Genomic DNA, 13,673 nt, shown 5'->3' with positions numbered 1-13,673 from the left:
GGAAACGGAGGCAGCAGGGGAACCCTGTGATTATGTCTCCTACTTCACATACTCAGCAGAGACCATTCTAGAACTGCAAATGACCCCGAGGGTCCTTCAGACAGAGCAAGGATCCAAGAGACTTAATCCTATGGGATGACGGATGGAATGGAACAAAGCCAAGAACCAGCTTCCTTCTAGAAGGAATCCCAAAGCTTTACCACAAAAGTGGAGACAAAAATCCCCAACCCCCACACCTCAGAATTCTGGGATTGTTGAGGTTTACTGAAACGGAGATTTAAATATTTCAGAGGAGGGTTATTCTAAGATTTAAGTATGCTCTCCAACCCGTGGCTTTTCACTGTTACCGATGTAAGTCAATTTTTCCCTTTCTGGTTCCCTGGAGAAATGGAAACTATCGATCAGCTCAAGAAGACAGCTACCTACAGAGCTTGCTGAGAGCTTTCTTGTCCTCTGTGACAGCTCTCCATGGCCGAGAACAATCAAATGCTATCCAACACCCTTATGGCCTCTTCAGGACTCAATCTCATCTCTCGTTTCCGTGCACTCAAATAGATACAAATGGATAACACAGGGAAAAATCTTTTTAATCAAAGCCGAAAAAGAAAGGCCCTTGCGGAAGTTATAGATCAATGAATACTCAAAATGAGGCAATTAGGGGTTCTCACAGCACGGGACTTTCCACTGGCTCTGCATTCTGCTTGGAAATAACACGTAGCACATGCAGATGCAGGATTTCTGGTTCCGTGACCAGTTAAGTTGAGGTACAGGCCAGCCACATACAGCTGTCCCTTCTTTTGCCGGGAGAGTGAACCGAACCAGCCCAGTTGCCTTCCTGTGTTTATAAGCTCCGAATCCAGTTAAGCACTGTGATAGGAACTCACTCGATTTGGTCATAACTCGTCAGTATCACACAGTCCACAGATTTGAACTACCAGAGAGCAGTTCTAAACCTGACTCATCTCAATTCTCACAGTACAGAATTGCTTAGCCTTCTTAAATATACTGATAGTCACATGACACTCAAATTAATGTCAACAATCATTTGCAAGACATTCAATTACATTCCGCAGATTTTTGACTTGCTTCAGGGGTCCTCGACAATATCCTTGTATGCTTCCTAGCTCATGAGAAACAAACGCGGGCGCATGTGTAGAATAATCCTTTCATCTAAGGATGAGCCACAGTCCAAAAGGAAGCTATGCCAACTGCACAGCTACATTAGTGCTCTGTGCTATTGCTCTCAAATGACGCTAATGACAAGTACTGCTGCCCACAGGAGGTGGCTCTTTCAGTAAAATGCCTCTTGCCTCTTCATTCATAAAAGGACCCGACCATCCCAAGTGCCTTCCGCGGAGGCAGAGGAAGAGGTCTCTTTTAATCACCACGTTGCTGCAAACCAGTCTCCCATTGCTTTATTTTCCATCTGCACGCACCACGAGGCAAAGTGCAGCCCAAGAAAGCAGGACTTGGCACAAGTCCTGGAGAGGAACGTGCCTAATTTACCGGACTTGTGATTTGTAACAAGAGGAAAATATGAGCAGGCTAATAAAAATACCAGGACGGAACCCTGTGAGGTCACAGCCAGTGTCCAGTGGGTACGCTGCATCCCTGACGATTTTGCTATCAACATGCCCATGGCTCTATGAAAGTACGAACTGGGTTTATGAAGATAGTAAGATGTCTAATGAATATTCTTTTGTTTTCTATTGAGAACCTGTGTAGGCTTCGAACTGTTTCATTTCTCCCCCACACTTCTCTTTGAATTAACCTTCCTGTCTGTAGTCTATGAGCTGACACATACTATGGAGAAAGGAAAAGAAAATCTCGTTGATTTATGAGCAGTCTCACCAAAGATGACAGTTTCTTTTTAGTCAGATATATGTTTGAATTGAGAGGAACTGCACAGACTAGTAACTGTCCCAAATGAGAAAACGCTACACTGTTTCCTGGTTGCTTTGCCAGTAGCTTAGGAATGGCCCCTGGGCTACACTGTGGCGCGCACACAGGTAGCAAGCAGACAGAAGAAGGGCAACAGCATCTTTGCGTGACAAAACTGGACTCATTCTAATGGCACAAAAGAGCAGAGTAGAATTTCAAAGTGTCTCTGAGAATCGAACCCAGGGCCTTGTGTACACTGGCCTGACATTTTACCACTGAGCTATAGCCTCAGCCTTAAAGGGGCTCTATATCTTTTAAAAGATTCACGTCCAAGCAGGTCCTTTATTTCCTGTACTGGAGTAGAAATTAATAAAAGCAATAGAAAATGAAGTTGTCAACCAGCAATGCAAGAAACATCCATCTGCGATAAACAGATCCAGTATACTAACAAAAATCTTCCTTGTTTCCAAACAAGTAGAGCATTGTTTAAGAAGAACTTATTCGTAGGAAACTGTTAACTATATCAACCTGCCAATGCCAGTAACGGCAGAGCCACAGAAGAACTTTTTGAGGAGCTATTGGGTGGTAAGTCATATGTGCCTATCAGAAGCTTTCTGATATATTTCTGCTTTTTTTTTTTAAAGCTATGTATATCCATTTGTTGTCCTTCTGAGGACACATAGTCACATATATAGTCCTTTTGCTTCTAGCTAGAATTAATTTGTGCGATGCAAAAAGCATATTTTTGTATTCCTGTCTTTAGTGTATGAGGACTCTGAGATTCAGGGGCGGAGCTGTTTGGACATAGGGGTACTGTATGGTCCTTTGAGTGTCCAAAGAGAGATACAGAGAACCTGCTTGTCAACTGTTTTCTGTCTTAATGTGGCAACATGAGCTTAATGTGGTCCCTGTCCTAGAAGCCTCTCAGAGATCAGAAGTGAGAACCACTTCACAGCTGGGATGAACCCTGGGCAAGGGCTGTGAACACGTATGTCTGTGGATGAGTTGGGCATACTGAATCTTTCCCCACATCAGGCTGTGACTTCACCATCAACAGGTCACCCTGAGGGTATTGCACACTTGATGATGCAGACCGGACCTTCAGGAACTGGTGGGGCTGGGTCCTGTGTGACATCTGAAAATCTGCACGCTCCCTACATTGCTACATGTCCTGTGCCCACAAGGAGCCCTTGGGAGGAATTCTGCACACATATTAGTGCATCGTGACCTGGAGAAAAGCTGGCGCTCCACGTGACTCCAGACTCGGATGCACCCCTCTTTCTGATCTCTGTAAACTAGTCATGACTCCAGTGACTTCCGAGTCCTAGAGTCATCACAGAAGGTCACCAAACACCGAGGACTGTGGTGGGACCCTTGAAACTGATTTCAGGGTGGCCAACAACATTGCAAAGAACCTTCTATAGGGTTGGTAAAGACAAAATTGTCCTAACTTAAAAAAAGAGATTGGATTTTAATTGTGGGATGGGTGGGGGTAAGTATGTGCGCATGACTGCAGAACTGTGACACTCTTATAACACGTGTGATCTCAAGTTTCCCATGATGGAATTTCTTGCTACCCAATTCCTGTAAGCAGAAAAAAGAAAGCCATCATACAGATACACTGGAAAATTACATTGTTTCAGTTACCGATAAGCCCCCAAAGAGTTTCATCAAATTTTACCCTGTGACCACAAAACATTTCAGAAAACATGGTGCCTTACCTTCTGAAATTGCCAGCCTGTCAATTACAATCAATGATGGATATTTCTAATGAGGTGAGGGATTTATGACCTCCTCTACCTTTCTAACATATTTTGTTAGCTGAACATTTTAATTCTATAACTTGAATGGGAAGGGAATACTGAGTATGCTGAAAAGGCAGTATTTTATCTGTTCTAGACACTTTTGAATTTGCATTACATGTTGGTGAGTACAACCCTAGCCTACCATTTTTTTTCTTTAAAAAACAACAACCTGTTTTTGGTTTGAAAGATCTGGTTGATATTTTATTCAACTTCCAGGTATTGGTGAACATCCCCATGTTTGAAGAAGTGTCAGGCCTACAAAGAACAGCTACACTTGGGTTTATTCTAGTTTACTTCCAGTGAAGTCGCAATAGAAAGAAAAAATAAAATAAAATAAAAAAACCTCCTTAGTAGAAACTCACAGTACCAAAAGACTAAGAAGAGTGATTCTGTAGATCAACAAAGCCCATGTAGTTGGGAAAATTTACAAACAGAAATGTAAGGTAGAAAGCATGCTTGCTATTAAAAGGTGTAATATCAGTAGAGAACACTAGCAGCTGGCACTTAAGATGAAGCCATGCCATGGTGGTCGGTTGAGAGCTCTTGGGTGCTAAGCATATCTGGCTCGCAGCTGACCAAAGTGTACGGCTTATAAACAAAGCACTGAAGTATCTTCCTGTGACTCCATTTTCTTGGTGGCCATTACACTAAACAACACGCTCCAATTCTTACATCTCACAGTCAGGTAGGTTTCTCTAACAAGAAATAAATTATTGTAAAGCATAGACAGCAATTAAAAACGAACCTCTTCTTCGTATGTAAGAAGATTAAAGAATGAATGTGAAGAGGTGATCTTCTAAGTTAAAAGACAGCCAAAAATTTGATCTCTTTCACAGCGGATGGAGGATAGAAGTACGGTAAGGGTTGGGGCGGAGCTCGGGGGTGGATTGCTAGTCTATCAGGTAGATGGGTTCGGTTCCAGCGCAGACAGAACCGCACTACAGAAAGCACTAGAAGTCTGGTGGGCCTACCAATCGTGCAGTGCTCCCCGTTCCATCCTTGGCTGCATTCACACTTGCCGTCCTTGCAGGTCCCGTGCTCGGCACAACGCGGGTGGCAAGCTCTCTGATTGCACGCCGGGCCGGTCCAGCCTTCCTCACACCGACAGGTGCCTCCCATGCAAACACCGTGTGTGCCGCAGTCCACGGAACAGATTTCTGTGTTGCCAGAAAGAAGAATCCAGGCAAGAGAAAAGAATGGGTGGGGGTGAGAAGGAGGATTATTAAGGCCTCTTGCATTTGTCAAAGTGAAAAAGCAAAGTCACTGTAAACCACAAGTACCGCACGCCAGGTTAATTTCGGCTTTGCCAAGTAGCAACTGCGGATGGTAGAATTTTACATTCTTTCATAGTCTTTAATTTTATATGTGGCTATGTGGGTACATAAAACACATACAATAAATGGTTGGGAAATTTTCTTTATATATAAAGAGATGTTATACATGAAATACTATGTCTATGGAATAGTCATATATAAATATATAAGACTACTCATTGGCAGCCAAGAAAGAAACATGGACACCAAAATGAAGAGATATTTGAGTAGCTAAGTGTGTCAAATATTTAACAGAAGTTGCATTTTATACAGTTACTGAGAAATGAAACAGGCTGATTGCTAAAGCCATGGCTTAAATTTTTTAAATATTCAGAAACTTTAAGGCAGCTCTATTATAGAAGTACATTAGCTTGCTCACAAACGCAGGCATGCTGGCTAAATAAGGGGAAATGTTGTTTTTCCTATTTAGTAAATTTGCACTCTTGACAGCTACAAATTGCTTAGCCCACATAATAGAAAACCAGTTTAATAATATATATATACACATCGACTCTGTCATTTGAAAAACAAAGATTTTCATCTGCTGGGATTTTTGAAAGGCGCACAATGACCAAATGCCTTCAAATTGTGTAACAGTGGATTAAGCCTTTAAAAAGAATTCAGACGTCTGAAGTAATTTTTTTTTATATAAAGCTTTCTTAAGAGCTTTATTTAACTAGGTCTAACTGAGAAAGAGGGAGGAAGAGAGGGAGAGGGAACTTTGAAGGACATTTGAGTTTTTATTTTTTATGTATAAAGTTAACTGTGGATTTTATTCTCAGATTGCAAAACTACTATTGCAGTCTGAGTTTTCATTCCAAAACCATTTCTAACGAATCAAAAAAAAAAAAAAAGCGATAGTTGCCTTTCTTGTTTACAATAAAAGAAGTAAGCATTTCTATCGCCACATACTCCTATTTCCACACTCAGTCCCCCAATGATACTTCTAGGGCACCATCCTTATCCACATCCTTATCTACTTTCGACACCCCCGGAAGGCACTGTAAGAACTGTACCATTTCTTACAAACAGCACTCAGGCCATTAACTGGGACAGAGCTGTGACTCTGGTTTGTTTTCCCATCCTTGGTTTTTCTATAGCCTTCGAATTAAATTTTTGATTAAGAGGCGAAGATGGTTTGATTAATTCCAGAGCCAACACAACATGAACTCAGCATCAGAACAGGGGTGTCTTTTGGAGGTCCCCCTTTCATTCAATGGAATCAATTTTTCATTAGGGTGAAGTTGTTTATCAGCATTTAACACACTGGCTCTGAGCAAGGTGCGTCAATCTTCGTAATGAACTTATTAATTAGAGTTAATTTAATTGAAGTGGAATTGAAGTGCTAATTAATGGACACACCGCTGATGGAGACAGAGGGAAACTCTGCTGCCTCCAAACCTGTAAACTTTCTCACACAAATAATTCATTTCTCTCTTAACAGCTTTACCCAACGCTCAGCTTATAAATTCGACACTCTTATTGAATCTAGATATCCGAAGGTGTTTTTACAATAGCAAAGGAGGTGGCTGGCAGCCTTTCCCTTTAGGATTCATTTGGTTGAAGACGTTAGATTTATAGTAAATGTTCAGCCACATATGTAAGTGAACAATAATATTGGGATAAGCTGTCGGTCAGATGAACTGGGCGGACATGAGAGAAGACGCACTTACAGGCCGAGCATGAACACTTTAAGGTCACTGCTATTTATCTTAAGTTTTCTGTCTTTTTACAGCTGATAACTGAGTTTCATATTTTTCTATAATATTTAATCTTCTTCTTCAAAAGAAGAACACTTCATTTCTCATTTATTCTGTCCATTGAGTTTAATGTGTTGCACTTGTGCTTTGAATGGAGGGTATAAAGATGAACGGAGCAAAGATCTCCACCGCCTTTCTAGTTGTATTTAGAGTTCAAGAGTTTTTAAAAATGTAGATAAAATTTTTATTTTGATTCTCAATTGTAATTATGTCAGGATTGGGTAATATCAAATCTAAACACGTAAGATAATACAGGAGACGGTTAGCCACTTTCATCTTTGAACTAACAATTATGTTTTGCTATTCGTGGCAAAATGATTTTGTGAGGATGGATGCCATTTTTAGCCATTCAGTGTGTAAGATTCTCATGGAACAAAACCAGTGGGCACTCCATCTGTTCCTCTGCGGCTTGGACCAGACTGTGAAGCAAACTGGAAATGATGTCATTCCAGCGCGGGTGACTTTACAGGAAGTATTATTAGACCTGCCCTCCTGAGAGAGAGACTTACGCATCCCTATACAACTGAACTGGATTTTCTTTGTGAAATGCATTTTTATTTTGTTTTTTTGTGTACAGGAACTAGAAGTGTAACTAAGTAACAATTTAGAAATAAATGAATACTTATATTGATTCTTATAATTAAAATATATATTACTTAAGAAAACTGGCCAAACCAAATGAATATGAACAATGTTCTGCACTCACGCTTGGCTTGATAAACATCAGTTGGCAAAGATTTCCTAAAACTCTTTAGGCCCTTATACAATCCAGACTCCATTTTATGATTTTCTTATTTACCTAAACATGTCATTTATTGGCAGTCATGAATTTTCTAACCAAAAATTTGGGCTATTATTTCAACAAAGCAGGCATACACATACAATAAATTCTGTCTGCTTTGAGAGGTCTGTGCTACTGATGGAGGGTCAATCAGAGGGAGGGAGGGAAGAGGGAAAATTGTCAAAGGGAGAGAGGGAGTGAGGGAAGGAGGGAGGGAAGAAAGGAGGGAGGAAGGGAGACTGAGAGATAGGAAATGAGAAAATCCAGTCTTGGGTTAAAAAGGAACTCTTTGAATCTATTACCAATTAGCTATAGAAAATTTCCTTATTTCCAGGATTCTACTTAAATCAGGGATGAATCTGCCTGGTAGATTTTGAGTCCCAGGGGAGAAGAGATGCGACCCAAGTTTCTCAAAATGCCAGGAAATCAGAACTGATAGTTTCCTCTGTTTGACAGTGATCTGTGGCTGGAGAGAGAACTGAGCAGCGCAGAGCACTGGCCTCTCTGGCAGCCGACCTGGGCCCAGTTCCCAGCATCCAGATGTTAGCTCACAACTGTCTGGAAGTCCAGTTCTAGGAGACTCAGTGCCTTCTTCTGGGCTCTGTGGGCACTGGGCAAGCAAGTGGTGCTCACATATACATGCAGAAAAACACACACATACACACACAAATAAATTTATAAATCTTTAGGGAAAAAAATAAACCAACTATGCGAAGGATCTGCAGGGCAATATTTTGCTTTACTTTATACTCCTAGGACAGATTAATGAAGAACATCATTTCATTCCATGGCTCTGAGATCTGGGGAGCACGGAGATTACTTTTCAGTGGAAGCTCCTCTGAATAGACAGGAATGGAAACAAGCTATAGTTCACCTCTACAAACTCCTACTGTTTGCTAACGCCCCCAGCACTACCACGGCATCAAGGCTGCCACTGCGCCCGAGGCTGTAGTCTACCTATTCCTCTCTTGGCATGTATCTGAATTTAACGACCATCATAGTAATGGTGCTATTATCCCCACTTTGTAAATCACCAAATAGAGGCACAGGGAAGCTGTACACCTTGCCCTACCTAGAGAAGGCAACTGAATGGCTGATCTAAAAGCAGAATTCAGAGTGAGGGGTGAGACACAGTGGGGAGAGCTCTTGCCCAAGTGTGCTTAAGGTCCCCAGGTCCCCCACCCAGAGCTGGAAGAAAAAACAATAGAAATGGATTGAACATGAGCAGTTGGACTCCCACGATCTTAAGTTCATTTGAGAAGCAGGAGACGAGGGTGCAGGAGGAGCAGAAGGGCACTGCCCACCTCTAGCCTTCGCACAGAACACACGCACTTACCCAGCACTGCTGGAAAAAGAGTTTTCTTTCTCCCTTCTCACCCTTCGTTTTGCTCCTCCTCTTCTCCTTTGCTTTTCAAACGTTTACTTCTGTTTGAGTTCCCTTCATTTTCTTCCCTTCCCAGTAAGTCCAAGAGGCCTCTGCTGTAGCCTGTATCTTTCTCCTGACACCATGGCCTCTTCAGACACTGGTGAAGGCCTCCAGCTTCCCCTGCTCTGAACTTTCCACGCTTCTCACCAAACTTCCGTATCTTAGTTTTTCAGAAACTGCCGCCTACTACTCATTTACAGCACTGCTCCTATGCATCTTCCCCATTTCTGTTGATTCCAAACGACTTACTTTCTCATCGGGCCACACTTCGGTGATGTCTCCTTACTTGTCGTCTAAACTCAACTGGCATTACTTAGCGTCGGGCCTGAGACCACCCTCATCTTAGCAAGCACACCACGGCCACCAGCGGATTTTGTTTAACGTAGCATTTCCAAGCTACAACCCTCATAATGGGGGCCACCTACTGTCTACCTCAGTTATTCTTTCTTCCCACACTGTCCCAATGTTATTGTAACTTTCTCACAACCGTAACTTCCAAATCTCAGCTGCAGGAGTGGTAGGAGTAGTATTTGGATTTTATTACTAAAATATCACATTTTACGGTGCTACTTATTTGTATTTATTGCAGCAAGTTCGCTTTGTTTTGTTTAATTTTTATTTAATTTTTTAATTGTTATATTAATCTTTATATAAAGTTCAGATTGGCTTTGAGCCTTTGATTCTCTGGCCTCACCCTGTGGAGAGCTGGGAGTAGAGGCGTGTCCACGGTGCCCAGCTTATAGCAAGTTCTTTACATACACCAAGTCATCCCCACAGCCCCTCAGTGAGGATCATTCCGTGGTTTTACAATGAGCAAACTGAGACACACGGTAATTTTCTAACGACTAAAGATCCATGAAATAGACTTGGCGATGAACACATGTCTCCGACTTCGCAGTCCAAGTCCTTAGACATGTTCCAACGGTTTCCTTAGTCACAAATGGCTCCTTCCCTGCCCCTCCCCTGAGACTGCCATGTTTAAATGAAAGCAAAAAGTGTTAATAGAAGTCCCTGAGAAAATTTTCAGGGTTCATCAAGATGGGATCACTCCTCTGAGTTTAGCGAATTATTCGATGTAACATTTGGTATGATATTATATTGTCGTCTAATTATTTCACGTGTGCTCATCTTAGCTCCCAATTAAAACTGCAATTTTCTAAGCTGAATGGCATCTTCTCACACTGTGTGACTCATGACTGGGAATATCATGGAATTAGTTCGGAAGTTGTAACCAGCATTAAAAAAAAAAAAAATTAGATTTGAAAAAAAAAGTCAGCAAGTTCCATTTTGTACAATGTCCATTTCAGCAATGTCCGAATATGTGCAAATGTCTGTATACTAGTGGATAATATTACTGTCATTCCCTTATAATCATAATTTAAAATCCACGTTGAACTAGTGCATATAATAGTTACACACATACTCTTTAGGGTGATCATGTTTAGCCTCTGTTGTCAGATAAGTTTGATTGTTTGAAGCTGCGGATTATCCGTCCACGGTAAAAAGCGCCCGCATTTCTGGGCTTGCTGGCACATACCCATGTCCCAGATGGAGACCGGACCGTGAGCACAAGGTCACTTTCTCCTGTGTAGTAAATTTGAGGCCAGCTACATGAGGCCCTGTTTCAACTACACCAACCACCCACTCCTAACGGGGCTTCCATCCTCAAGCTGGAGACAGACATACAGATCCTGGTGCAAATCAATATTTCCATCCAGGGAGACTGAGGAAGACAGGGCTGTCCTATGCAGATAAAAGGCAATCCTCTCCAATACTAGAGAAGAGAGAATTTTTAAAATTGTTTTTACTGAGCTATACATTTTTCTCCGCTCTCTTCCCTCCCCCCCCCCTTCTATCCTCTCCCATGGTCTCCATGCTCCGGATTTACTCAGGAGATCTTGTCTTTCTCTACTTCCCATGCAGATTAGATCATGTATGTCTCTCTTAGGGTCCTCACTGTTGTCTAGGTTCTCTGGGATTGTGAATTGTAGACTGGTTTTTCGTTGCTTTATGTCTAAAAGCCACTTGTGAGTGAGTACATATGATATTTGTCTTTCTGGGTCTGGGTTACCTCACGCAATATGATATTTTCTAGCTCCATCCATTTGCCTGCAAATTTCAAGATGTCATTGTTTTTTTTCTGCTGTGTAGTACTCCATTGTGTAAATGTACCACATTTTTATTATTCATTGAGAACAGAGAATTTTTTTTATAATAAATTACCTGTGCTTATTTTCTTCTATTTATTTATTATTGTTTTAGCTTATTTTCTTCTTATAAAAAATAACTACTTCATTGCTTGAATCATTTATATTCTTTAAAAAAACCCCACTTGATTACATAATTAAGTTTACCAAAGTGTGCTTTAAAAAGTCAAATATCCCATCTAATCCACATGGGAAGTAGAAAAAGACAAGATCTTCTGAGTAAATTGGGAGCATGGGGATCATGGGAAAGGGCAGAAGGTGAGGGGGAGGAAGGGAGTGGAGCAGATAAAAATATATAGGTCAATAAAAATAAAAACAGTGTATTTATCACTATTGGTAAAGTTTCTTACTAGTGGGTCTGATCTATTGGGAGCTCACCAAGGCCAGCTGGACTGTGACTGAAAAAGCATGGGATAAAACCGGACTCTCTGAACATGGTGGACAATGAGAGCTGATGAGAGGCCAAGGACAATGGCATGGGGTTTTGATCCTACTTCATGTTCTGGCTTTGTGGGAGCCTAGCCAGTTTGGATGTTCACCTTCCTAGACCTGGATGGAGGGGGGAGGACCTTGGACTTTCCACAGGGCAGGGAACCCTGACTGCTCTTGGGGCTGGAGGGAGAGGAGAAGAGGAGTGGGGGGAGGGGGAGAGGGGCGGGAGGAGGGGGAGGGAAATGGGAGGCGGGGAGGAGGCGGAAAATTTTTTTTCAATAAATAAAAATAAAAATAATAAAAAAAAGAAAGTCAAATATTCCAAACCTTAAGTAAATTACTATAAATATTCACATTGGGTGATCTCACCATTTGAGCAGTCGGGGCCAGTCCAGTTTGGGTCACATGTGCAGGATCCACTCTCTTGAAGGTATGTCCCATGGCCTGAACACTGGTCTGGACACATGGTCTTCAGGATCTCACAGTTGCTGCCACCCCATCCTGGATTGCAGTGACACTCCCCATGGATACACACCCCATGATTAGAACATCCAGGGTCTAGACAGTCCGCTGGTGTCAAGAGATGAGAACCGTTTTAGTCAAGCTAAGCGGGACCATAGTACACGCAGGCTAAAGAATCAAGTCTTAGTCCATGCAAATGTTTCAGACCATCGAACATCCACCCATCATTCTCAAGAGCTCGTTTCCGAAAAAGCAGAGAGCTGTAATCCAGCCACACATTAAGAACCAATCTGATGTCATTTAGGTAACTGAGACCCTTGCAAGAATTTGTCTTTCATGACTCAGACTTGCTCTTGGGGGTTCAGGAAATTGCTCTGGGTTCTGCCTAAGCATTCAGAACTCCCGCCTTTTCAAGAGCAGACCCGGTACATCCTGACCTGCTCCATGACCACTGAGCACTGACAGCTGCACAGGAGCCTCAAATTGTTCCAGAAATAAATGAGTTGCATACTCTATCCTTCTTAATTCACTTTAATGTGCTTTAGATGATGAGATTTAATTTAGCAATTTGACTCAATAAAACTTTACACTTGTACGGTCAATGGCCTGAAAATTTAATTCCAGGGACTTAATTGCATTACTTTGTGAGTTCAGATCAATAAAATCAATTTGATTGGAGAATGGAAATGGTGCTTTTTTTTTTTGTTTTCCGAAAAAAAAAAAAACAAAACCAAACCCAACAACAAAAAACCCAAAACCAAAACTCCAGTGTAACTGCACTTTACAGTATAGTAGCTTGACTCTCAACATCACATACAGTGATGGCAGAATCCCACAAACCCACAATGCTGTTCTTATTCATTACATTACATTCAATTTTTTTTTCTTTATAGAGATGCCAAAGAAGTCGACATCAATGTAAAAAGCTAAAAAGTAACATCAACAAGTCAGTCTTTTGTTGTGTTTTAAGACACAAGTCCTTGCTTGCTTTCTCGAAGTCAAAAAAATAAAAAAAAGATAAAAGTAGAATTACTCAAACTACAGAAACAGAGAAAAAGGGTATTTTGGTATTCGTTCTTTTTATTAGTCAGAGCATTAAAAAAAACAATGCATTCATAACTATGGAGATAAAATTGCCTTCCTAAAGAAGCATGTGAAAGAGAGATTCATTTGCCAAACTGAAGATTACAGATTTAATCTCTTTCTTTATGGCAATAACAATAGGATTCAGTAAATATTGACATGTTTACCTTCTTCACAGTTTTCTCCTTTGTATCCTGAGTTGCAAGCGCAAGAGCCCATGATGCAAATCCCACGACCCCCACACTGCGGGTCAATGCACTGGGTAGTTGGGACATCACACTCGGTGCCCTTCCAGCCACTGAAGCACAGGCAGCGGCCCTTCGAGTACTGCCCATTGCCACTACAGAGCACGGGACAGGCTGCTGTGAAATGACACGCGACAGAAGGATCAGCAGCCATGGTTTCCGTTGAGCCTCCCGCAGAACAAGTGAGGGGCTGTTCCCACCCCCACCCCCCCTTCTCCTCCCGTGTTGCATGGGTTTCTACAGCTTATTTACACCGGCTTAAGAAGAGAATCCAGCTT

The 13,673-nt window shown here is 41.7% G+C and overlaps 1 protein-coding gene across 9 annotated transcripts in view; it reads right to left on the bottom strand.

Annotated features, from left to right (window-relative positions):
* Positions 1-13,673, bottom strand: part of Tenm3 (teneurin transmembrane protein 3) — a 707,864-nt gene that overhangs the window by 102,133 nt on the left and 592,058 nt on the right. For all 9 annotated transcript variants that reach the window (XM_057752171.1, XM_057752173.1, XM_057752172.1 and 6 more), the window contains 3 exons: positions 13,318-13,512; positions 11,975-12,175; positions 4,658-4,843 (listed from right to left, as the gene is read on the bottom strand). In XM_057752171.1, the coding sequence (XP_057608154.1) occupies positions 4,658-4,843; positions 11,975-12,175; positions 13,318-13,512 (582 nt within the window). The remainder of the gene's footprint in view (positions 1-4,657; positions 4,844-11,974; positions 12,176-13,317; positions 13,513-13,673) is intronic.

Source organism: Chionomys nivalis, chromosome 20 (assembly GCF_950005125.1).
Source record: "Chionomys nivalis chromosome 20, mChiNiv1.1, whole genome shotgun sequence".
NCBI classification, from domain to species: Eukaryota; Metazoa; Chordata; class Mammalia; order Rodentia; family Cricetidae; genus Chionomys; species Chionomys nivalis.
The sequence above is the reverse complement of the archived record's forward strand: the minus strand, read 5'-3'. Positions and strand labels throughout refer to the sequence as shown.